The sequence below is a fragment of the Zootoca vivipara genome, chromosome 3, assembly GCF_965207765.1.
Source record: "Zootoca vivipara chromosome 3, rZooViv2.hap1.1, whole genome shotgun sequence".
In the NCBI taxonomy this organism is placed as follows: domain Eukaryota; kingdom Metazoa; phylum Chordata; class Lepidosauria; order Squamata; family Lacertidae; genus Zootoca; species Zootoca vivipara.
In genome coordinates, this window is record NC_142586.1 from 116,498,481 (window position 1) to 116,522,895 (window position 24,415).

General features: G+C 48.2%; 1 protein-coding gene across 2 annotated transcripts in view; it reads left to right on the top strand.

Annotated features, from left to right (window-relative positions):
• The window catches only part of ZNF395 (zinc finger protein 395), a 58,640-nt gene extending 42,302 nt beyond the window's left edge, over nucleotides 1–16,338 (top strand). Inside the window, exons 5-10 of one of the 2 annotated variants that reach the window (XM_060273190.2) lie at nucleotides 2,129–2,355; nucleotides 4,949–5,049; nucleotides 6,346–6,628; nucleotides 11,206–11,298; nucleotides 11,992–12,137; nucleotides 13,481–15,144. In XM_060273190.2, coding sequence (XP_060129173.2) covers nucleotides 2,129–2,355; nucleotides 4,949–5,049; nucleotides 6,346–6,628; nucleotides 11,206–11,298; nucleotides 11,992–12,137; nucleotides 13,481–13,592 — 962 coding nt within the window. In that variant the 3' untranslated portion in view covers nucleotides 13,593–15,144. Of the gene's footprint in view, nucleotides 1–2,128; nucleotides 2,356–4,948; nucleotides 5,050–6,345; nucleotides 6,629–11,205; nucleotides 11,299–11,991; nucleotides 12,138–13,480 lie in introns of both variants that reach the window. The other variant, XM_060273189.2, reaches the window with a different exon arrangement.
• The last annotated feature ends 8,077 nt before the right edge of the window (nucleotides 16,339–24,415 follow it).

Consider the following 24,415-nt stretch of genomic DNA (forward strand, 5'->3'; position numbering starts at 1 on the left):
GGATTTGAACCCGAGTCCTAGCCTGGCACTCTAACCACTGCGCTACAGGACAGTGGCTCTTCTAGTCTACAAGCGGGCCTTGAGTGAGAGAGAGCACTCAATTTCTCCCCTCCAGCAGCTGCCCCGTCTCCCTCCGAGGTCTGACGGGACCTCTGCGTCCCCCCTGCGACCGTCTGGTTCAGCCGCCTTCTCAAACCAGCAAGGAGGTGGGGGCTGGACTTTGCTGGCCAAGCGATCTCCGAGGAGCCTGCCGGCCGAGTCCCTTGAGAGTTGCTGTTTGTGACCGTTTGCTTCCCTCGCTGTGTCCTCCGCCCTGCCCTGCTGTCGGACAGCTGCTTGGGAGGGCAGCTGGCTGCATTTGGGACTGTGTCTGCATTCCTAGAGAGAGGGGGGACGGTGGAGGCATGGAGCACGTAATCCGACTCCCAGCCGCCGTTTCCAGTCGGATGCTCAGCCTATTATGGGAGCGATGGGTCCTGGGGCACCCAGAGGAGCCGGTGTCTCTATTTAGAGGTGCTTCCCAGGAAACAAGTTAAAAATAGGACTCTGCCCATGTGGGAAAGGCCATTGATCGACTTGAGTTGGCAGCGCAGTTGTGGAAGCTCAGAGTTGTGTGGGGTTTATTTTCTTGTCCTCCTTTCCAGATGCAAATTTCACAGGTGGAATCCTGTCCATGCCTGCTCAAAGGTTATCCCTTTTGAGTTTGTTGGGCTTTGTCCAGCAATGTCGTACCCAGCGCAGGCCCATGGAAACAAATTAACTTATATCAGTTGCTGGAAGTGACAGCGCTCCTGTGTTCGAATCCTGATTTCGGGTTTCCCATAATGGGCATCTGGTTGGTCACTATGAGAGGGGAATGCTGGACCAGATTTGCCATTGGCCTGATCCAGTAGACTCATCTTATGTTTGTTAAATTGCGGTCTGAAACATCTGGAAGACACCAGCCTGAAGAAGGCCATCTCAGCAAGACTGCTGATGTATCCCCACCCCAGAAACAACCCTCAATATTCTGGTGGAATCACAAAATTGTGAAGCTGCTTTTCCTCCCCCCCCCCCAGGTGTGCATATGCTTTTCAGTTATGGATAATTAAAAAGCAAAACAAATAAATTTACAGATCAATTGCAAACAGATAAAAACATTAGCAGGATCATTGTAATAACCTGCAGTTTTATAAGGGTGTATATTTACAGTAGATTAGGGACCCAGGTGGCGCTGTGGGTTGAACCACTGAGCTTGCCAATCAGAAGGTCGGCGGTTCGAATCCCTGCGACGGGGTGAGCTCCCGTTGCTCGGTCCCAGCTCCTGCCCACCTAGCAGTTCGAAAGCACGTCAAAATGCAGGTAGATAAATAGGAACCGCTACAGCGGGAAGGTAAATGGCGTTTCCGTGTGCTGCTCTGGTTCGCCAGAAGCGGCTTTGTCATGCTGGCCACATGACCCGGAAGCTGTACGCTGGCTCCATCGGCCAATAATGCGAGATGAGCGCGCAACCCCAGAGTCGTTCACGACTGGACCTAATCGTCAGGGGTCCCTTTACCTTACCTTTTTATTTACAGTAGATAATTAAATGAGCAAGTGAAATGAATTTGGATATGCAGAAGATATCAAAAAATAAATTTAAGGAACCGCAGAAAGAGGGGGGAAGGAAGTAAAATTTTGAAATGTTAAATTGATTGTAAAACTAATGAAATGTATAAATTTGAAAAGTATATAAATAAAAAGCAAAAACAAAACAAAACAAAACAGAGGTTGATAGATGGGTGAATGGATTGAATGGCTATCTGGAGAAGGTGAGACTTGAACTTGGGACCCTTTCCATGCTGGGCAGATTCCCTGCTGCTGAGCCACGGCCTAGTACAGGCTTCCTCAACCTCAGCCCTCCAGATGTTTTGGACTGCAATTCCCATCATCCCTCACCACTGGTCCTGCTAGCTAGGGTCCATGGGAGTTGTAGGCCAAAAACATCTGGAGGGCTAAGGTTGAGGAAGCCTGGCCTAGTATCTGGGGGGGAAAGAGCAATTTGGAAAAGACGTTGGTGTCTTGTTTCTCAAAGAGCTGTGGAGTTGGAAGGGGTCCCCGAGGGTCATCTAGTCCAACCCCCTCTCATCCTCTCTCCTCTTTTCCCCAGCATCCCAAGCGGTGGGCGATGTGTGGAAGGAAAGCGGAGACATGTCAGACGGTGGCAGCAGCAGCACCAGTGGGCACTGGAGCGGTTTGTCTACCCCGTCTCCGCCCCATTCTGAGGCCAGCCCCAAGTACTCGAGCGAAGCCTTCAGTTCTCCCCGGCCGGACGACGGCTTTGAGACGGACTTGGACCCCTTCCTCTTTGATGAGCCTGCTCCCCGGAAGAGAAAGGTAGGGGGCGGCATAAGTGGGGAGGGGCAGTGGCTGGAGAATCGGCCCACGTGACACGGATTCTTCCCTGGCTGGTTCCCCCCCCCCGACTTTCATTAACTCACCGTTAAACTGTGGAACTCCCTCCCGCAGGAGGCAGTAATTGCCACGGACTCAGGTGGCTTTAAAAGAGGATGCTGGTCTACCGTGTTCTCCAAAAATAAAACACCGTCTTATATTTATTTTTCCTCAAAAACCCCCCACGGTGGCTTATTTTCAGGGGATGTCTTTTTATTTATTTATTAAGTATGGTACAGCTTAACCTACAAGGTTAAACTGCCTATCACTATGGCTTATTTTCGGGGTATGGCTTATTTTTGGAGAAACACGGTAGGTGGGTCACTGGCCTGATCTGCAGACTTGTCTGTTCTTACTCAGCAGGTGGCTGATAATTAACTTTGCTAATGATGAGAAAAACAGGTCTCTTTCTCATGTGGATGTCCCTTTTGTAAGAATTTTTTTTAACTGATTTTTTTCAGTTAAGCAAAAAATACCTATTAATGAGCAAGGCACACACAAGAAAGCTTGACGATAGACTTAGTCCTGGGGCGTCTTCCTCCTCCTCCTCCTCCTCCTCCTCCTCCTCCTCCTCCTCCTCCTCCTCCTCCTCCTCCTCTTCTTCTTCTTCTTCTTCTTCTTCTTCTTCTTCTTCTTCTTCTTCTTCTTCTTCTTCTTCTTCTTCTTCTTCTTCTTCTTCTGCGTCTTCTTCTTCTTCTTCCTCCTCCTCCTCCTCCTCTTCTTTGATAACATTTTTTTGGTTTTCCAAAAATGACAAAACGGATAAAAAAAAAACAAACCAGGAAAAAAAAATCATAACCAGATTAAACGATAATTTTTTTGGTTGACTTCCATTTACCCCCTCTTGGCTTTATTATAATATACTTGTTTGTGCATGTCCATAGTACTTAACAATACAATTTTAAAACCTTCTTCATCTTATTACAAGTGACTTTTAAAGGTTACACCAATGTAAGAATCTATACACAAAGCTTTAAAAAATATGCATTGAACGTGTGAGGGACAGGGGATATCGCGAAGTCCCTCCCCTCCTGAGTTCAAGCCAATCCCCGAGCACAGGGGGAAGCAGAGAGAGTTCCGATTCCAGTGGGGAAGCAGGAAGTCGTGTCCGAGGCTCAGGCAAGGTAGAGGAGCCAGGGTCCCAGGTGGGACAGGAAGGGGCGAATAAGGGCGGGAGACCCATCCCCCCAACTCCGGAATTACGCAGAAAGAGGAGGGGAAAGAGGATGGGTCTGCCAAAGCTTTTGTGTTGGAGAAAGACGCGCCAAAAGCCATTAGGAGGTTCTGAAACCGACTGACCACATCACTCCGTGTAAATAGCAATGACTTGAGCACTGTAAATACGCAGCACCAATAAAAGAATAAAATGCAGAGCTGCGTAGCGTCGTTACTCTGAAGTAGTCCACTCCGGCCACTGTGACAGAACGGTTGCCCTTTTTTGTAATAATTTGTCCTGGATAGTTCAGTAATTTATTTTGCCAGTCTTTCTTCTTTATCTTCTTTGGCTGAGGCTTCTTCCGTCCATAGGGGCTGGCTGGTCTTGGCCTGGCCTCCAGTCCCACATATCAGAACCAAGTCTTTCGCTCAAACAAACCACCAAGTCCTGTACATCTCAATATCATAACTTCAGGTGTTTGTTTTTTTTGACAACGATTTCCCACATTTTCTTTAAATCTTTATACAGCATGTCTTTTCCTGGGCCTTTTTGATAATTTCACATTGCCGCCACATAAGGTAGCCTCTTAAAGAGGGAACCTCGTGTGAAATGATTTGGGAGGCTTTGGCTGTGCTAGGGAAGAAAGAAGAAGGGAGGGCCCCAGGGCTGCTTCTAAATTCACAAAAACCAAACTGTTATGGAGAAGATGCAGAGACAGAAATATGGAAAGCGAACAAAGATATTTTATAGATTTTAAGGTCACTCAGTAGCTGTATGTGGAAGAGTGGGGAAGCGAATCCGGTTCACCAGATTACGAGTCCACCGCTCTTAACCACTACACTACGCTGGCTCTCCAACCAGCACTCATTCTAGTTTCCTAAGGAGCAATTGCGCTAGGAAAATGGAAGCTCCTGGTCTCACCGAGGGAGCTCATCTCCAAGAGCTTTGGGTTGTGACCCTTTTCACCTTGAGGGCCGCATTCAGTCCTGGGAAGCCTTTCAAGGGCCACATGACAGACTGAAGGCTGGGTGGAGCAACACATTTCAATGTTGCCATTGTGCAGTGGCCTCCATTTGACTCTCTTCTCTGCCCTCCTTCCATGCAAGCAAAAAAGCACCATTGGGTTTCTACGGCCCATTCCAGCCAGTTGAAAGCATTCCAGAATGATGTGGGGCAGGGAAATCTGTGGAGATTTCCTAGGCCAGGTGGAGAGGCCGAGAAGGGGACACATTTGGGATTTGTGCCCGAGCTCCTCCCTGCCTTGCCCCGTCCAAGCGGAAGGGGAGGAGGAGGAAAGCCATGCAGGGTCCCCAAATGAGGGTTTTCCCCCCTGCTTGGTTTTGCCTGCAGACCTGACCCAGGTGTGTCTCTCTCTCCTAGAACTCTGTGAAGGTGATGTACACCTGCCTGTGGCCCAGCTGCGGAAAAGTCCTTCGCTCCATCGTGGGGATCAAGAGGCATGTGAAGACCCAGCACTTGGGGTGAGTAAGGCCCCCAGACCCCGGCCGAATGGCGTTCACCCAGAGCAGGGGTAAGCAACCTAAGGCCTGTGGGCCGGATGCGGCCCAACTGCCTTCTCAATCCGGCCCACGGATGGTCCAGGAATCAGCGTGTTTTTACATGAGCAGAATGTGCCCTTTTATTTAAAATGCATCTCTGGGTTATTTGTGGGGCATAGGAATTTGTTCACTCCCCCCCCCAATATAATCCGGCCCACCACATGGTCTGAGGGACAGTGGACCGGCCCACGGCTGAAAAAAATTGCTGACCCCTGACCCAGAGGGAAGCGACACGGTGTTGAGATTCCTTTCATTGCAGCTGGTTGGGCTAGAGATCAGCAATGCCCAACAGGGAGTTGGACGTTGCCTGGGCTAGATGGACTTGGGGGAGCTTCCAACTCTGTCGTTCTGTGATGGAACTTGGGTGCTATTCACGGAACCAGAGGCTCCAGGTGTGCCTGATTCCAGAGTGGGAACATTTGTGCGCAGGGGGACTTCCAAGTTGAGCTCCTCGAGATCAGTTGCTGTACCTGGCAGCCTGAGGAATTGTTGTTGTTGTTGTTGTTGTTGTTGTTGTTGTTGTTGTAGAATCACAGAATTGTAGAGGTGGAAGCGACCCCAAGTGTCACAGTTGTCCCCGTTGGGTCATCACAGCCAGACATGGTGGATGCCGCGACTGGCGTAGAGGCCAGAATTGGAGCTGGAACTTCCAGCCACCTGGTACAGTGGTACCTCTACTTATGAATAACTCTACTTACGAATTTTTCTACTTACAAATGGAGCTCCATCCGCCATCTTGGATGCGGTTTAGATAGCATTTTTTCTACATACGAATTTTTAGATAGAGTTGCTTCGACTTACGAATTTTTTTCCCCAATGCATTCCTATGGGATTCGACTTACAAATTTTTTCGACTTACAAACGTGTGTTTGGACGCATTAAATTCGTAAGTAGAGGTACCACTGTATTTATACCAAGCCTGGCCAATCTGGAGGTGCCATGCTGCTTGCCAATTGCAGCCGCCAACATTGCCCATCCCCAGGGGATTTGCCCCCAAAAGCACAGCATTGTCGACGAGCAAAGGGGGAAACTGGGAGGTGGGCGGTTAATGCTACCTGGGCTGTTCTGCGGTCGAGAGGACAATACCTGCCCATTTGATCTGGGGAGCTGATGGAGAAAGGGTGCCTCTAATTTAAATCCCCAGAGCCCCAAATTTGGCAAATGTTGGACTTGTGTCGCCCCAGGGCATTGCTTCATCTTTCTCCTCCATCTCTGCAGAGACGGCGCCAATTCTGACCAGCGGAAGAGGGAAGAGGATTTCTACTACACGGAAATGCAAGTGAAGGAGGAGGCGCCCCCGGAACCCGCAGCGGCCGTCTCCAGCCCCACCGCCACCTCTGCGGGTGCTTCTTCTCCCATCACCATCCAGCAGACTCCGTCGCAGCCAGAGGCTCTCATCCTGGACCAAGCAGCCCCCCTGGAGCACCACCTGCCCAGCAGCGCCCTCAGCCAGTCGGCCCCGAGTTCCTTCTGGCACATCCAAGCCGACCATGCGTATCAGGTAGGGCCCTGCCAGCCCTCCCCAAATATATATCCCCCCCTCACCCTTTTTATGACAACTAGAAAAACCCAAAAGTGTGGCTGTGGGGTATTGCAACCTGCCACGTGCAAAGCAGTCAAACGATAAATAATAAGAGGAATAGGGAGTTACGGGTAGGTAGCCGTGTTGGTCTGACGTTGTTGTTTAGTCGTTTAGTCGTGTCCGACTCTTCGTGACCCCATGGACCAGAGCACGCCAGGCACTCCTGTCTTCCACTGCCTCCCGCAGTTTGGTCAAACTCATGTTCGTAGCTTTGAGAACACTGTCCAACCATCTCGTCCTCTGTCGTCCCCTTCTCCTAGTGCCCTCCATCTTTCCCAACATCAGGGTCTTTTCCAGGGAGTCTTCTCTTCTCATGAGGTGGCCAAAGTATTGGAGCCTCAGCTTCACGATCTGTCCTTCCAGGGAGCACTCAGGGCTGATTTCCTTAAGAATTGATAGGTTTGATCTTCTAGCAGTCCATGGGACTCTCAAGAGTCTCCTCCAGCACCATAATTCAAAAGCATCAATTCTTCGGCAATCAGCCTTCTTTATGGTCCAGCTCTCACTTCCATACATCACTACTGGGAAAACCATAGCTTTTAACTATACAGACCTTTGTAGGCAAGGTGATGTCTCTGCTTTTTAAGATGCTGTCTAGGTTTGTCATTGCTTTTCTCCCAAGAAGCAGGCGTCTTTTAATTTCATGATTGCTGTCACCATCTGCAGTGATCAAGGAGCCCAAGAAAGTAAAATCTCTCACTGCCTCCATTTCTTCCCCTTCTATTTGCCAGGAGGTGATGGGACCAGTGGCCATGATCTTGGTTTTTTTGATGTTGAGCTTCAGACCATATTTTGCGCTCTCCTATTTCACGTTAAAAGGTTCTTTAATTCCTCCTCACTTTCTGCCATCAAGGTTGTGTCATCTGCGTATCTGAGGTTGTTGATATTTCTTCCGGCAATCTTAATTCCGGTTTGGGATTCATCTAGTCCAGCCTTTCAAAATAAAATAAGAGGAATAGGGACTTACCAATATAACCGAGGCATCCCTCGTCCCAAAGCTTTGCACGGATGGATGGAGAAGGTTGAGCATCTAAGTCCAAAGTGTAGGAAATAAAAACCCCACCAGGTGTCATAAAAGCTTTCTGGATTGTGTTTCATTTCCCCACACAACAGCCAAATAGCCGTAAGACCAATGCAGATTTCCCCAAGGTTTTCCATTGCTGCTCTGTTAAGATCCCTGCTTCAGCCACGCATCACAAGCTCTCTGTAGGAATGACAGTTGCGGGGAAACATTGACAGGTAATTTAGCTGTTTGAGATTTCTTGATATACAGTGGTACCTCTGGTTAAGAACTTAATTCATTCTGGAGCTCCGTTCTTAACCTGAAACTGTTCTTAACTTGAAGCACCACTTTAGCTAATGGGGCCTCCTGCTGCCCCCGTGCTGCCAGAGCACAATTTCTGTTCTCATCCTGAAGCAAAGTTATTAACCTGAGGTACTATTTCTGGGTTAGCGGAGTTTGTAACCTGAAGCGTTTGCAGCCCAAGGTACCACTGTACTTGGGACCAGAAACCCAAGGGCATTCCCTCCCAAATATTTTGAGACCCTTTGTTTCCTGGCAGGTCGTTTTGGAATCTTTTCAGGGTGCACGGCACCCGTCACCACCTGGTGTTTCGGTGGCAGCAGGAACTCTGTGGTTGTTATTTTGTTGGATTTGTGCTAGTTTGCATCATGGCTGTTATTTATTAAATTTGTTTACTGCCTTTTATTCAAAGTTCACAGGGCAGTTTGCAACTTAATTTACCAACTTTGCACAGAAACACCTCTGCCGTCATGTTGGTGTTGTAGCTGATTGGCCAGTTGCCTGATCTGCAGTAATAATAATAATAATAATAATAATAATAATAATAATAATAATAATAATAATATTTCTACCCTGCCCATCTGGCTGGGTTTCCCCAGCCACTCTGGGTGGCTTCCAACAGAAGGTTAAAAATACATTAAAACATCAGTCATCAAAAAGTTCCCTAAACAGGGCTGCCTTCAGGTGTCTTCTAAATGTCATATAATTGTTTATTTCTTTGACATCTGATGGAAGGGCATTCCATAGGCCCTCTGCCTGGTTCCCGAAGCAACAGGGTCAGAGTTTGGGGCTGCTCGCAGATCCCTCTTTGTGCCCAGATGCTCAGGTGGCCGCAGTGGCTTTTACCAGCTAGTATGCCACCTACAGGGATGCGGGTGGTGCTGTGGGTTAAACCACTGAGCCTAGGGCTTGCCGATCAGAAGGTCGGCGGTTCGAATCCCCGCGACGGGGTGAGCTCCCTTTGATCGGTCCCAGCTCCTGCCCACCTAGCAGTTCGAAAGCACGTCAAAGTGCAAGTAGATAAATAGGTACCTCTCCAGCGGGAAGGTAAACGGCGTTTCTGTGCGCTGCTCTGGTTCGCCAGAAGCGGCTTAGTCATGCTGGCCTCATGACCCAGAAGCTGTCTGTGGACAAACACCGGCTCCTTCGGCCTATAGAGCGAGATGAGCGCAGAACCCCAGAGTCGGTCACGACTGGACCTAATGGTCAGGGGTCCCTTTACCTTTACCTTTATGCCACCTACAAGGGTATTCTGGCTAGGGTGATGCACACTTTGAAAACAGAGTCCTCCTTCAGGCAGCACAGAGTTAAACTACTGACCTCTCTCTCTCTCTCTCTCTCCCCGCCACCCCATAAATGCATTTTGCAAAATATGTAGTTTTTTGCAGATAAAGTCGCTCAGATTCGGGAAGAGGTAGACTCCACCGTGGGAGCAGGGCTGGGGCGGCGGAGTGCTAGAGTCCTGTCTAGTCAAGTTGTGTGGGATCAATTCCAATCTCCGAGGATGTGGACAGGCTGCTTGGACGAGTGAAACCAACCACCTGTCTCCTTGACCCTTGCCCATCCTGGCTTATAAAAGCTAGCCAGGAAGGGCTGGGCAATGGGCTTCGCGGGTTGGTAAACGCTTCTCTCCATGAGGGAGCCTTCCCAGACCCGCTGAAAGAGGCGGTTATTAAACCACTTCTTAAAAAACCGTCTTTAGATGCGGCCAATATGGCCAACTATCACTCAGTCTCAAATCTTCCATTCCTGGGCAAGGTGATTGAGCGAGTGGTTGCTGAACAACTCCAGGCATGCCTGGAAGAAGCGGACCATTTGGATCCCTTCCAGTCGGGATTCAGGCCTCATCATGGGACTGAAACTGCATTGGTCGCACTGGTTGATGATCTCCGGCGGGCTAGGGACAAAGGTGAGAGCTGTTTCCTAGTTCTGCTGGATCTCTCAGCGGCTTTTGACACCATCGACCATAACATCCTTCTGGACCGTCTAGAGGGCTTGGGAGCTAGGGGCACTGTCATAAAGTGGTTCCGCTCCTTCCTCCTGGGCCGTGTTCAGAAAGTGGTGGTGGGGGATGAGTGTTCAGACCCCTGGGCTGTCACTTGTGGGGTGCCTCAGGGTTCTGTCCTCTCCCCATGCTCTTTAACGTCTACATGCAGCCATTGGGAGAGATCATCAGGGGGTTTGGGCTGGGTGTCCATCAGTATGCGGACGATACCCAGCTCTACCTCTCTTTCAAATCAGAACCAGTGAAGGCGGTGAAGGTCCTGTGTGAGTGTCTGGAGGCGGTTGGAGGATGGATGGCGGCTAACAGATTGAGATTGAATCCTGACAAGACAGAGGTACTGTTTGTGGGGGACAGGAGGCTGGCGGTTGTGGAGGACTCCCTGGTCCTGAATGGGGTAACTGTGCCCCTGAAGGACCAGGTGCGCAGCCTGGGAGTCATTTTGGACTCACAGCTGTCCATGGAGGCACAGGTCAATTCTGTGTCCAGGGCAGCTGTTTATCAGCTCCATCTGGTACGCAGGCTGAGTCCCTACCTGCCCGCGGACTGTCTCGCCAGAGTGGTGCATGCTCTAGTTATCTCTCGCTTGGACTACTGCAATGCGCTCTGCGTGGGGCTACCTTTGAAGGTGACTCGGAAACTACAACTAATCCAGAATGTGGCAGCTAGACTGGTGACGGAGCGGCCACCAAGACCACATAACACCGGTCCTGAAAGACCTACATTGGCTCCCAGTACGTTTCCGAGCGCAATTCAAAGTGTTGGTGTTGAAGTTTAAAGCCCTAAACGGCCTCGGTCCAGTATACCTGAAGGAGCGTCTCCACCCCCATCGTTCTGCCCGGACACTGAGGTCCAGCACCGAGGGTCTTCTGGCGGTTCCCTCGCTACGAGAAGCCAAGTTACAGGGAACCAGGCAGAGGGCCTTCTCGGTAGTGGCACCCGCCCTGTGGAACACCCTCCCACCAGAGGTCAAAGAGAACAACAATTACCAGACCTTTAGAAGGCATCTCAAGGCAGCCCTGTTTAGGGAAGCTTTTAATGTTTGATTTCTGTATTTTAATGTTTTGTTGGAAGCCGCCCAGAGTGGTTATTATTATTATTATTATTATTATTATTATTATTATTATTATTTAGCAGAGATGGGAATGCAGCGAATCCTTTCACACCTCCCTTGTTTTTTTCCTCTCCCAGGCTCTGCCGTCCATCCAGATTCCCGTATCCCCGCACATATTCACCAGTATCAGCTGGGCTGCCGCAACATCAACCATACCCACGCTCTCGCCGGTAAGTCCTGACTAGAGATGTAAAAATTACGGAAATTTTGAAGCCATGAGAAAAAGATGTCGACGTTCCTCCCCCCCCCCGTTTTTCCTGGGGGGGGGGAATAGAAATTTTGGAAAAACTGAAGCAAAGTTTAGTGTGGAGTAGTTTTACAAATTGCGTGGAACCCAGTGTATATAAAAGTATTACGCCTGCAATAAAACACGTAACCACCCGCCTTCCCCTCAAAAGCAACAAAAAAGCAAGAAACCATCAAGGTAAAAATCATCAGATTTTCCCCTTAGCACCAACAGCAAAGAAAAGTTAAGATACACCTCCATATTTAAGATCCATAGAAGGTCTACCCTTTGAGTAGTGCTTTTTCAAAAGAAGAAATGCAAGACACAACATATACATGCAGTTTATTCTACCCCATTTTCTGAACTACTGTCATTTTCCATTTCTTCTTCCTCTTCCTCTTTGTCGTTTTTCTCATGGACTTCTAAAAAACGGCTTTGGAAAAAAACAGGGGGGAAAACTGATCCCCCCCCCAATTTTCCCGGGTTTTTTCCAGGCCTTCCCATCTCTAGTCCTGATTTCTGTGGCCGCAGGAATCTTGAGTGGCACAGAGGGCTGTTTCCAGCTCCTTGGGGAGGTGGGTCCTGGAGAGACTTGCTCTTGGGTGTATCGTAAAGCGCGTATGTTTCTTGTTTGCAGGTGCGAAGCCGGTCCCTGAGTTTCAGTGAGCAGCAGCCTCCTCCGCAGCCGCTGCCTCCTCCTCCGCCACCTCCTCCTCCTCCGCCACCTGTCTTGAAATCCCACCTGATTGTCACATCTCCTCTGCGGGTGCCCAGCAGCTCAAGGTAATGCCGACTAATAATAATAATAATAATAATAATAATAATAATACCCCACCCATTCAAAAATGGGGTATGTTCAAGAGATATTTACAAAAATGTAACAGTGATATGACATCTATGGCAGCGTTCAAATGTAAAGTAAATGTAAAGTAAATATTAAGAAATAAGGAAAAATGGTATGACATGTTGTAAGAAAGTATTAGAAAATATATTAAGAGTAAGGTAGTAATTATAAGTAATTATAAGTTATATAAATTATAAGTTAAATAAACGGGCGCTAGAACACATGTGAGCGCTGCGCGGAGCACCGGATCGAGGAGCCGGTCTGCAGAGTCAGCGCCCAGCAACGCCGTGGTGGATTGAGGAGGCGATGCTCTGTGCGGCGTTGCTGGGCGCTGACTCTGCAGACCGGCTCCTTGATGCGGTGCTCCGCGCCGTTTCCCTTCCCCCCAGGAGGAGGCAAACGGCGAAAAGCCCCCGGCGCGCCGCACTTCGGCTCGGGGACTGGTTTGGCGGCGGCGGGAAAAAGGGGAGGAATTCCTCCCGTTCTTCCCGCCGCCACCAAGCCAAAGCCGGCTTCCCTTGGCGCCCGCTGCCGCTTCGGCTTCCTCGGGGAAGGCAAGCAGGCGGGCTGTCTGCCTGCTTGCGTTCGCCGAGGAAGCGCCGTCCCATGCTGGCAGTGTGCGGCAAGGCAGTGGGGGGGGGAGGAGCGCTTCTCTCCCCCGCCGCCTCGCCGCGCACCTCCAGCATGAGACTGGGCTTTGGAGCGGGGGTTGGCGGAGCGGTGGTTGGCGGTTGTCTCTGCGTCCAAACCCTGTGTCCGTGGGGCACATGCGCAGTAACCCAGGGACACACGGAATACTGGACGCAGAGACATTGGACTTTATTATATAGGATAAGGAAAAATGGTATGACATGTTGTAAGAAAGTATTAGAAAATATATTAAGAGTAAGGTAGTAATTATAAGTACATTCAATATTACAAATGTCAATTACATTGGGAAATGATGGGAAGTCTACTTTATTTTATTTTACTTTATCTTATATTATCTTAGTTAAAAAATAAGTGGAAAGAGTAATTTAACATTTCACTGTAAATTTATGTAAGGTTATTTTTTTTCTTTGTATGTGTGGATTTAAGATACTGTATGATATCTATGAATTTCAATAAAGGATTTAAAGGGGGGGGAGAAGGACTGCAAAGGCTTCCCTCAGCCTCTGTTCCCCTGTTCTCACGGCCGTGTTCAGGCGAGGATAACCCTGGGAAGTTCTCCAGGCTTTGCATGCCGACGATCCAGCCCTGCGGTTCCTTCATCGCTTGTCCCCTGCCTTTCGTTCTCCCGCAGGAAAGTCCGTGGCGAAGCCAAGAAGTGCCGGAAGGTCTATGGGATCGAGCACCGTGATCAGTGGTGCACCGCTTGCCGGTGGAAAAAGGCCTGCCAGCGATTCCTGGACTGAGCGCATGCAAGTTTCCCAGCGGAAAGTTGGAGGGAGCAATTCTCTCTCTCGCTGCCAGCCAAGCGCCAAGGGGCTGGACCTCTGTGTTTTTGCAGCGTCGGCGCCCTTGGAAGCCACTCTCCCCGTGCTTCAGCGGAGATCTCGAGAGCCCACCTGTGCACCTTGGGCTCCGTATATTCTACGTCCGGCAGGTTTTTTTTCTTCTCCTCTAATTTTCAGTGTTTTGTGGGAATGTTTGTTTTTTTAAACACATCTTATCCTCCTTTTTTTAACACACACACACACACACACACACACACAGCGCCTCCCTTTCTATTTGTAAATAAGAGGTGCAATGGGGGGAGGAAAGAGAGTTTTCGGCTTGGTGTAGTTCAACAGACTTGTTTCTCGGTGTGCCCAGGGACCAAAGAACCTTTTTTTCGAACTGTTCCCTCAATACGTGGTTGGCTGAGTGTTTGGGTCGGTGGTTGCAATATGGAGAACATAGGAGCACCCCTTGTCTAACCCCCCTCCCCCCCAAATCAAGAGGGTGCCGGATGTGGACTCAACAGGGCGCTGGGTCCATCAGCTGGAGGAGGAAGGGGCGTGGCTGACTTCCTGTGGACTCTGCCAGCATGCTGGCTCTCATTTCTGGTGCCCGGGAGGAATTACTCGCTTGCACCCAAGCATTGGGTTTCCCCTTCTTTTTAAACATTGTGCTGTCAAAAGAACAATCCTTGCATTAAGCTACAATCCAGCGAATGCTTATTTCGTTTTCTAAAACTGAAGTGGAAGGAACCTGGCTATATTGGCTTTATGCTTTTATTTCCCCATTTTATACCTAAAATTTAATGTGCAAAACAGCCCTGGGGCAACTAAGTATGTGGCTTCAGTTGCCCCCGGCCTCAAAGGCCAGACCCAGTGTTACCCAAGGGAGGAAATAATATTTTTGCTTAATGGTGGGCTTGCCAATCAAGACTTGTGCCATTGGGTGGTTTCGTGGGTGCTCTGGTCAGAACTGGAGCGAGCAAAGTCACGGGTGCCAGAACATAAAAGCCATTATCCTGGCCTTCCCCAGCTTGGCCCCCCTGCAAATCTTTTGGGCTGGCTGGGGCTGATGGGAGTTGTAGTCCGAAATGCTGGCAGGGCGTCAGGTCGAGGAATTTGCATCACGGTCTTCCTTCCTTCCTCTTCGGGTTCAGCCCCATTGCGCATGCAATCCAGACCGTTCATCGCCAACGCACCCAGCCCATGAAGCACGTCTCTGCGTCCTGCGCCGTTTTGCAGAGCATGCTGGGAGAATGCACTTGGCTCATGCGGTGGAGTTGTGTGGAGGGGCAAAACATTTTGGGAAAACACTCTTTCTAGCCTAGCGCCAGGGTATCTTTGGCTACGGCTGCCAGCGGTCCGGAAAAAGACAGCGGAGTTGCCAAATGACAATCAACGCAGAGAACTAGATCTCCGCACTGGGGAACGATAAAAGTGCAAAGCAGCCCAGGGATGTCTTGGGACAGGTGTGGAAACTTGAGATGTAAAAACTCCAGGAATGTTAAAGCCCTCTGTTTCCCTGCAACCCCCCCCCCCCAGGTTTAGCTGAAAGTTTAGGTCAGGCATCCCCAAACTTCGGCCCTCCAGATTTTTTTGGACTACAATTCCCATCTTCCGCAGCCACTGGTCCTGTTAGCTAGGGATCATGGGAGTTGTAGGCCAAAACATCTGGAGGGCCGCAGTTTGGGGATGCCTGGTTTAGGTAGTACTTAAAAAAATAATAATCAGATTTTCAACTTGCTTTAACACACCACATTTCTAGCAGGTTTCCATTTCAGGCATCAGGACCCTGGGGGGAGGTGGGGGGGAGGTGGGAGCCCCCACCTACAATTTGTCACTCGACTCCATCTGCTTCTCTCTCAGGTGTGGGTGCGGCACTGCACAAGGAGAGAGCCCTCATCGAGGTCACTAAACTTTGGGGTTGCCAGTCACGACAGGGGGGCCCTTGTTAACGAATCGTGGTTTCCCTTCCTTGGGAAAGCGCTTCCCTCCCTCCACAAAAACCAGTTGCCTGGCCAGCTTTTCGTTTTGCAGATGTCAAAACGTCTTGCGGTTGCAGCAGCGGCAGTGCCAATTTCGGGTGTGTGTCTGGGGGCAGTTCGACAAGGGCTCAGATTAAATATGTGGTTTTCCCCTCCCAATCACCTGCGTTTTGATAATCATGAGCCATAAACTAAAGACAAAGATCTCTCCTTGAGAAAAGAGCAACTGAATGAACAAGGAACACTCTGAGAACGAGGATTTCTTTACAGAAAACAAAAGCTAGCCCTGCTTTACTTTTAAGGGTACTTTTTAAAGGGTTGGGGTGGGATAGTTTTTTTTTTAAAGGAGTTATGTACATTATTGGTGCTTGTTGAAAATTTTGTGTTTTTCTCTGTTGTCATTTTGTGCATCATACACACACCAGCCTCCCTCAATCTCCTGGTGTTTTGGCTGGGGCTGGTTTGCAGGTCTGGTCCAAAACATCTGGAAGACTCGAAAGTTACAGGAGGCTGCTATACACAGTATGTCTGATTTTTTTTTATTTCTCTGAGCCCAGACTCCTGGTCAGTGCTAAAGCTGGTTGACGCCAAAATGTGGGTCTTATTTGAGGGCTTTGAACAGCCAGAGAATGAACACAAAGCTTGAGCCCAGATTTCTGCATTTTTATATTTCCAAATGCCGGATTTTGGGATATTTGTGGACTTTTGATTTCTTCAAAGCAGTGTGCATTTTTTGGGGGGAAAAAACCTTTATGAGTTATGATGAGGGAACGTTGTCTTTTTGACAGCTGTGTTTAAATTTCGGGGACAAATAATCTGGGACGTTTCTTTGGAAAACTCATTCATCCTGCTTCAAAAATCCGTAGCTATCTCTCTGCATTTGACCTTTCTGAGGTCCGGCAAAATCGACCAGATTTCCAAAACGGTCTGTTTCTGCTCCTGAAGGAGCCTCCTGACCTCTCTTCCCCATCAGAACTTATTTGTCTTGAGATTTGGAGACCAGTTTCTTCACTGGCAGAAGTCTGGGCCCTTGGGAATCTCTTTTTCGCTTCTGTTTTTCTTTTTTGTTTGTTTGTTAAAAGGTGATTAAGGAGGAGGCGGAAACAGAGAAATAATTTGTCAAGGAAAAAGGAAAAAAAAAGGACTTCGGGTATCTGGGTTTTTCTTGCTAAGCTGCAAAAACCCTGGGGTTGGGGAATATTTCCTGCTGTTACCGAGCTATTAAAGGAATGTGCACTCCATCAGTGGGGAGGCCATCAGCTGTACTCACCGCCAAAAGCACCACCCTGGTTGCAGCACCCTGGTTTCAGCGCCCTGGTTGCTGTATGCTCCCCCCCCTCCCAGCCTTGTTCATAGAATGCCTCATTCCACAATTCTATAGCACTTAAATTTTGGAAAGTGAAAACGGAAACGCTAAGCATGCATAGGAATATATTTGTTGTCAGTATTTTTGTTTTATTCCATGGGGTAAGAGTTCCCCCCCCTCTCTTTTATTTTCTGAGCTGTGCAGTACAAGTTAGACTGGACAACATATGTCTAAAGTTGGGGGGTGGGGTGGGAACCCAGAACGCAATGGAAGCTCTAGGGAACAATCTACTACCCATGCAACAGATTTCCGCTCTGCCATTATTTCTAGGGCACACGACTTCCCCTGCACCAAAAGGGCACAATCCTGTTTTCTCTACACTTAGGATAGAGGACTTTACATCTACGTGTGGCGGCCAGAAACTAAGGGGCGAGTGATGGGAACAGGGAGGGCTGGCTCATTCTGCCACCGCCTCCTCCTGGCAGACTGACTGTGAGGGCTGCCTATGCATGAGACTAGCCCTCATTGAGGAGCCAGGTTTAAGATGCAGCCTGCTACCCCTCCCTGCTTTGTTCCACTCAAGATGCTCTGCTTCCTAGACTCTGGTCCTCCCCGCCAAGCGCTTTGTGGCCCCGCATGTAACTCTGATTGCTGGCACCGGTAACGGGCATACGTAGAGCCAGGAGGAAGGCTGTGTGTTGCCACGCTGTGGACTAGTGCCTTGCTTTTTGTATTTGGCATGGTGGGAGCTTCGGAACTTTGCACTCAGTGGAAACCAGCAATACACGAATCCCATCACTACTTCGAAAGGCGTGAGCTTCATCTTGTGTCTCTGCATGATGCCCAGGGAGGTGTTTTGCAAATTATTTCAGGGCCCAAAAGTACACAATCCAGCTTCGATCAACACTAGCCTTGCAACTATTGCAGGTAACTTCAGTTTTTTCCCTCGGCAGGAAATGAACCGAAAGCAAAGTATTTGCTATTTCCTCTAGCCAAAACAGCAGTTCCTCCGGATTTTCTTTACAGCTTTGAGCTCCCCTTTCCTCTGTTTTGGAAAAATAAACCTAAATGTTTAGATCTCATTTTTAAAAATCTCTTCCCTGCCCCTTTTCCTTTCCCCCCCGGCCCATTCTCTCAATTCCCCTTGAAATGTGGTTGAGTTTCTTACGTAGAACTTTTTATAGTGAAAAGTCTCTCTTTTCCTCACCTCTCTGTAAAATGGGGTGTGTGTGTCGCTCCTCTGACCACAGGTGTGTTTTCAGCCTTCGTACAAATGGCAGCTCCGAATTTGTTCTTGTGCAACAGAAACTTTCTCTCCTCCCTGCACCTCCTAAATCTGCCCTAGGGGTTCCCATTCCATAACGGGACACACATCAGAGGGGGATCCTGCCGTGTTAGCACGAAATCCCACACTTGTACAATTCTTCTGTTGCATGCCACCTATGGTATATTCTTCTCCATCTGGTGGTTTGTCGTTTCTGCATCCTGACCTTGCGAGACAGTAGTCGCTTGAGTTGAACACCCAGGAAAGATCACACACCACTGTGGGCTGGGTCTCCCACCCCACTTTAAGAGGACTTTTGTGCACATGTATATAGGAATCGTTTCTACCAGGCACTAATAGGAAGAGGCGGGAGCTGTTTTCTAATTTACACTTTGCACTGTTGATTTTTTTTTTGTTGTTGGGAGGCTGGAAGCCCACATGAGAGAGAGAGAGAGAGAGAGAGAGAGAGAGAGAGAGAGAGAGAGAGAGAGAGAGAGAGAGAGAGAGAGAGAGAGAGAGGAAGAGTTTGGGCAGAAAACCGACACAAACTGAACCATTGCACAATGTTTGGTTCGATCCAGAACTCATTTGTGACCCCTTCCTACCAGGAAAGAAAAATGAACGCTTGGGTTTCAGTCGGGGTGGGTGGGAACCTGAGACTCTTTGGATGTTGTTGGACTACAACACCCACAATCCTTTGGAGGTTGCCTGAAAAGCCGCAAGTTTCCCACCCACCCCAACCAAAATAAACTACCAGCGAAATCCCACAAGGAAATGGCTGCATGTGTGGATGTTGTGACCTGTTGGGCATGCATAGACACTTTTGTTAGCTCAGCCTGGCGGGGTTAACTCGCATCTCTAGTCGCCTGGATACAAACTCCTTCCTTTTTGCATTTGGTAGAAATCTTTTTTACACACACACACACACACACACACTTTGGTGCAAGCAGTTCTGTGGGTGCAGGAGAAAGGGGACCAGTCTGATCACCAGCAATTTCCTTCTTCTCTTTTGAAAGAGTTAACAAAGGTGCGGGAAGAGGAGAAAGAACCAGGATCCTCCCTTTTCTGCCCTTTCTCCCTCGCACCAGTCACACCAGCCAGTTCAGACGTTCAAGATGCTAGCCGTCCTCTCCAAATGTCCGTCTGTCAAGATCTCCTTAGAAAGCTAAGGAATGCGACATGGCCGTTTTGTGGGCTTGCTGGGTTGCTCGTGGGGTGGGAAAGGTGAGGGACAGTCCCCCCCCCCGAGGCACAACCCCCCCTCCCAGTTATTACGAGGCGTTTGGACAGGAAAGGGGGAAGGGGTGAGATCTTGTAACCTGGGTGGTGATACTCTACCAAGCCTAACAGAGGAATATATCGTATCGGTGAATTACTGTCTCTAATTGGAGCTTTTCTTTTTTGATTGTCTTCCAAGTATTATTTTTTATTGTAAGCAAAACAAAAACAATGTGAAATGTAATTTTTACAATGGCAATATGAAATATATTTTATAATAAAATGATATGGCCTGATAACCCTAAGTTTCTCTGGGTTTTTCTTCTCCCCCTGCTCCACTTGCTATTACTGTATCATCAAGGTGACATTTAGACGTTACTTTTTCTCAAACTGAAGGTGGCATCCCTACAACAACCCTGTGAGGTAGTTGTAGGCTGAGAGGCAGTGACTGGCCCCCAAGGCCCCCCAGGGAGCATGCTGATTTGGTGGCGATTTGAACCCTGGTCGCCCAGGTCCTCGCCCAACGCTAACCACTACACCACCGCTGCCTCTCATTCCATGCAGAATCCCCTGGTGGATGTGCCTGTGTGCTTCAGGTATGTGTGCAGCAACCACAAGGCCTTTTGGAAACAGCCTGATAATGTTTTGGACTCTGTGTTATTCCAATTTGAGTCTTTATTTGGGTTTGAAGTCTTTATTTGGGTTTGAAACTCTGGTTTGCTCCCATTGATTATATTTTTTGGGGGGAAGGATCTAAAAGAGCTATTAAAGTTTCTTTCCCTGACTTACTACATTTATATGTAGCAAGCAAGATGAATTTTAACAAGGAGAAATGTAAAGTACTACACTTGGGCAAAAAAATGAAAGGCACAAATACAGGATGGGAGACACCTGGCTTGAGAGCAGTACATGTGAAAAAGATCTAGGAGTCTTGGTAGACCACAGACTTTACATGAGTCAGCAGTGTGATGCAGCAGCTAAAAAAGCCAATGCAATTCTGGGCTGCATCAATAGGAGTATAGCATCTAGATTAAGGGAAGTAATAGTACCACTGTATTCTGCTCTGGTCAGACCTCACCTGGAGTACTGTGTCCAGTTCTGGGCACCACAGTTCAAGAAGGATACTGACAAGCTGGAACGTGTCCAGAAGAGGGCAACCAAAATGGTCAAAGGCCTGGAAACGATGCCTTATGAGGAACGGCTTAGGGAGCTGGGTATGTTTAGCCTGGAGAAGAGAAGGTTAAGGGGTGATATGATAGCCATGTTCAAATATATAAAAGGATGTCATATAGAGGAGGGAGAAAGGTGGTTTTCTGCTGCTCTAGAGAAGCAGACATGGAGCAATGGATTCAAACTACAAGAAAGAAGATTCCACGTAAACATTAGGAAGAACTTCCTGACAGTAAGAGCTGTTCGGCAGTGGAATTTGCTACCAAGGAGTGTGGTGGAGTCTCCTTCTTTGGAGGTCTTTAAGCAGAGGCTTGACAGGCATATGTCAAGAATGCTTTGATGGTGTTTTCTGCTCGGCAGGAGGTTGGACTGGATGGCCCTTGTGGTCTCTTCCAACTCTATGATTCTATGAATCTATGATTCTATATCCCACCTTCCCTCTCAGCACCTCAAGGTGCCACACGAAGCTCTCCCCCCCCATCCGATCCTCACAACAACCCTGCGAGGCAGGGTAGCACTCCCTTGGAAGGCAGCAGACTCTCCTCCGTGGCAAGGTTTTTAAACAGATCGGGAAGACGATTGGGTCGGATTCTTCAGCTGCTGTTCCTGCATTGCAAGGGGGTTGGACTGGATGACCCACGGGTGTCCCTTCCCGCTCTGCGATTCTATGATTTTTACGCAGCCATTCAAAGAAGCTGTGCAGGGCTTGGGTGAGCTGGGTTCAGAGCCTTGCACGCTCCGTCTCAGAGGTTTGGCAGTGCGAAGGGCGATGGAGAGCTCTATTTTGTAAAGTGCCTCCAGCCTCCTTGGCAGGCTTTGAGTAGGGAAATTAAAAAGGGAGGGAGGGTGGGAGAGGGGAAAAGGAAACATGGAGTTGGGTGAGGTGCGGCCTGGGTGGGACCGGGCGCATCATTTGCTTGCTTCCCTACTGGAATTTCCCTCCCCCTCCCTTTCAATTGCTATGAATTATGACTTCATAGGAATGCAAACACCATCGCCCCGAGATGGAACACCTGGGCTTTGCTTGCAGGAAAGTAATAAAAAAAACATGCTCCTGGGTGGCTCACACCTCGGGCCAACGTTTCTTGCGAGGCAGGGGTGCTTGAGCGATGAGCCTCGTGGCCGGACAGCCTGCTTTTGCCTCTGATTTGGGTGTGTGAGTGTGTTGTACTTCAATAAGACCCTCGCTTATTCTGGCCCCAGATAGATCACAAGCGCATTTGCATCCGTACTTTTTGTCTTAGAATTTTGAAGTGTCAGGCATAGCTCTAGTGGCTTTAGCCCAAACGTAGCAGAGTTTTCCTGCACAGCGCAGAAGCTAGTTGAGGTGGAAATGACTAGTCGGCTAGACGCAGAATAACTATTTACAGGATTTATTAAAAGAAAATAAAACCAGCAGAGTTTCTGCATACAAAGCAAAGCAAAATAAATCCTCTCTGTCTCTCTCTCTCCAACCATACGCAGCACTCCTACTCCTAACACCCAACAAGAAACAACTGTGCTAGCATTCCTAGATAACAGAGTCCAGTGCTGGTCATTAACCAATCAGAGAGTAGTTTCCAGGCCAGGCAGACCTTGGCTTTCTGCCAAGAGTAAATTGACACTGCCTTGAGTTAATTGTGTGAAGCAAGAATCTGTAAGTTTCCCATGAGAACCAATTAACAGAAACTGAACATTTTGTTCAGGGTGCTGGGAAGTGTAGTTCTCTGCAGGTATGCACAACAGTTCCCAGGATTCTTTGGGGGAAAGGTAGTGCCAGGCCATCTATTCCACCCCCCACCCACTGCCTTACGCAGCCATAGGCAAACTCGACCCTCCAGCTGTTTTGGGACTACAACTCCCATCACCCCTAGCTAACATGACCAGTGTCAGGGATGATGGGAGTTGTTGTCCCAAAACATCTGGAGGGCCGAATTTGCCTATTTCTGGCCTTACCCATAGCTCAGTGTGGTGTAGTGGTTAAGAGCGGTGGACTCGTAATCTGGGGAACCGGGTTCGCTTCCCCGCTCCTCCACATGCAGCTGCTGGGTGACCTTGGGCTAGTCACACTTCTCTGAAGTCTCTCAGCCTCACTCACCTCACAGAGTGTTTGTTGTGGGGGAGGAAGGGAAAGGAGAATGTTAGCCGCTTTGAGACTCCTTCGGGTAGTGACAGAGCGGGATATCAAATCCAAACTCTTCTTCTTAGAGCAGGGTGCAGACAATGCCATGGTTGCAGTTTCGATTCCTTTAAACGACAGCTGCGTATTCCTGCATTGCAGGCGGTTGGACCAAAAGATCCTCTGGGTCGCTTCCAACTCTACAATTCTTTCTTTTTTACTTTTATTATTTAATATGCACATACAACCAAACATATACTCACTTATTTTAGACAACTTGAATACAAACAAATGAAAATATTACAAAAATAAATACTACACTTATGTGACTTTCCTTCACCAGTGTACGTCATTTCCAAGTCCTTAATATTCTTATTTACATTGCAATCTTCATCTCTAATCCTTAATATTGTTATTTTACTAATATTTTGTTTTCTGAGTCAGCTTTACACATTTAGTCTAAACGTATTAGCATGTTGTTTTTAGAACAGTGTTTACTCATGTATTCTTCAAACCGTTTCCATTGTGACCTTAATTTCTGGTTTGTTTGATGATATCTTATTACTGCAGTTAATTTTGCCAATTCAATGAATTTAAAAAGTTTATTTAATCAATCTTCCTTTGTAGGTATATAGTTTCTTTTCCAGTTTTTGGCAAGTAGGAGCCTGGCTGCGGCAGTTGCGTATAGAAATAATGTGGTATGTCCTTTCCAATTATGCTCAAAAGAAACGCTTCAGGGTTTTTTTTCTAGGGGAATTTTGAGCATCTTTTTAAATTCTTCGTACACACAACTCCAATTTCTTTCCCACTTTTCTGCAGCCCCACCAACTCTACAATTCTATGATGGAGATTCTACGATGGACTAGGAAGCTGGGGAAGGTTGAAAAAAGAGCATTCAGCTCTGGGCCAGAGATGGAAAGAAGATAAAAGTCCCTACCAGAGAAGAATGGCAGATTATGTTGATGGATTATGCCAAAATTAGGAAGACCAAAATTCTAAAAAGGAATGGGGGAAATTTATAATTTATCCTAAAAATCATTGTGAACAGTTAAAATCATTAGTAGGATTGGAATAACACTTGTAGTTTAAGTTACAGTTAGGTAAGCCATGTTGGTCTGACGTAGTCGAAACAAAATAAAAAATTTACTTCTAGTAGCACCTTAGAGACCAACTAAGTTTGTCATTGGTATGAGCTTTCGTGTAGCTGAAGAAGTGTGCATGCACACGAAAGCTCATACCAACGACAAATTACAGTAGTTGGTCTCTAAGGTGCTGCTGGAAGGAATTTTTATATTTTGTTTCGACTTGTATCTCCCGCTTGGATTACTGCCATGCGCTCTATGTGGGGCTACCTTTGAAGGTGACCTGGAAACTACAACTAATCCAGAATGTGGCAGCTAGACTGGTGACTGGGAGCGACCGCCGAGACCATATAACACCGGTCTTGAAAGACCTACATTGGCTCCCAGTACGTTTCCGAGCACAATTCAAAGTGTTGGCGCTGACCTTTAACGCCCTAAATGGCCTCGGTCCAGTATACCTGAAGGAGCGTCTCCACCCCCATCGTTCTGACCGGACACTGAGGTCAAGGACCGAGGGCCTTCTGGCGGTTCCCTCGTTGCGAGAAGCCAAGTTACAGGGAACCAGGCAGAGGGCCTTCTCGGTAGTGGCGCCCGCCCTGTGGAATGCCCTCCCATCAGAGGTCAGAGAGATAATCAACTACGGTACCTGACATTTAGAAAATACCTAAAGGCAGCC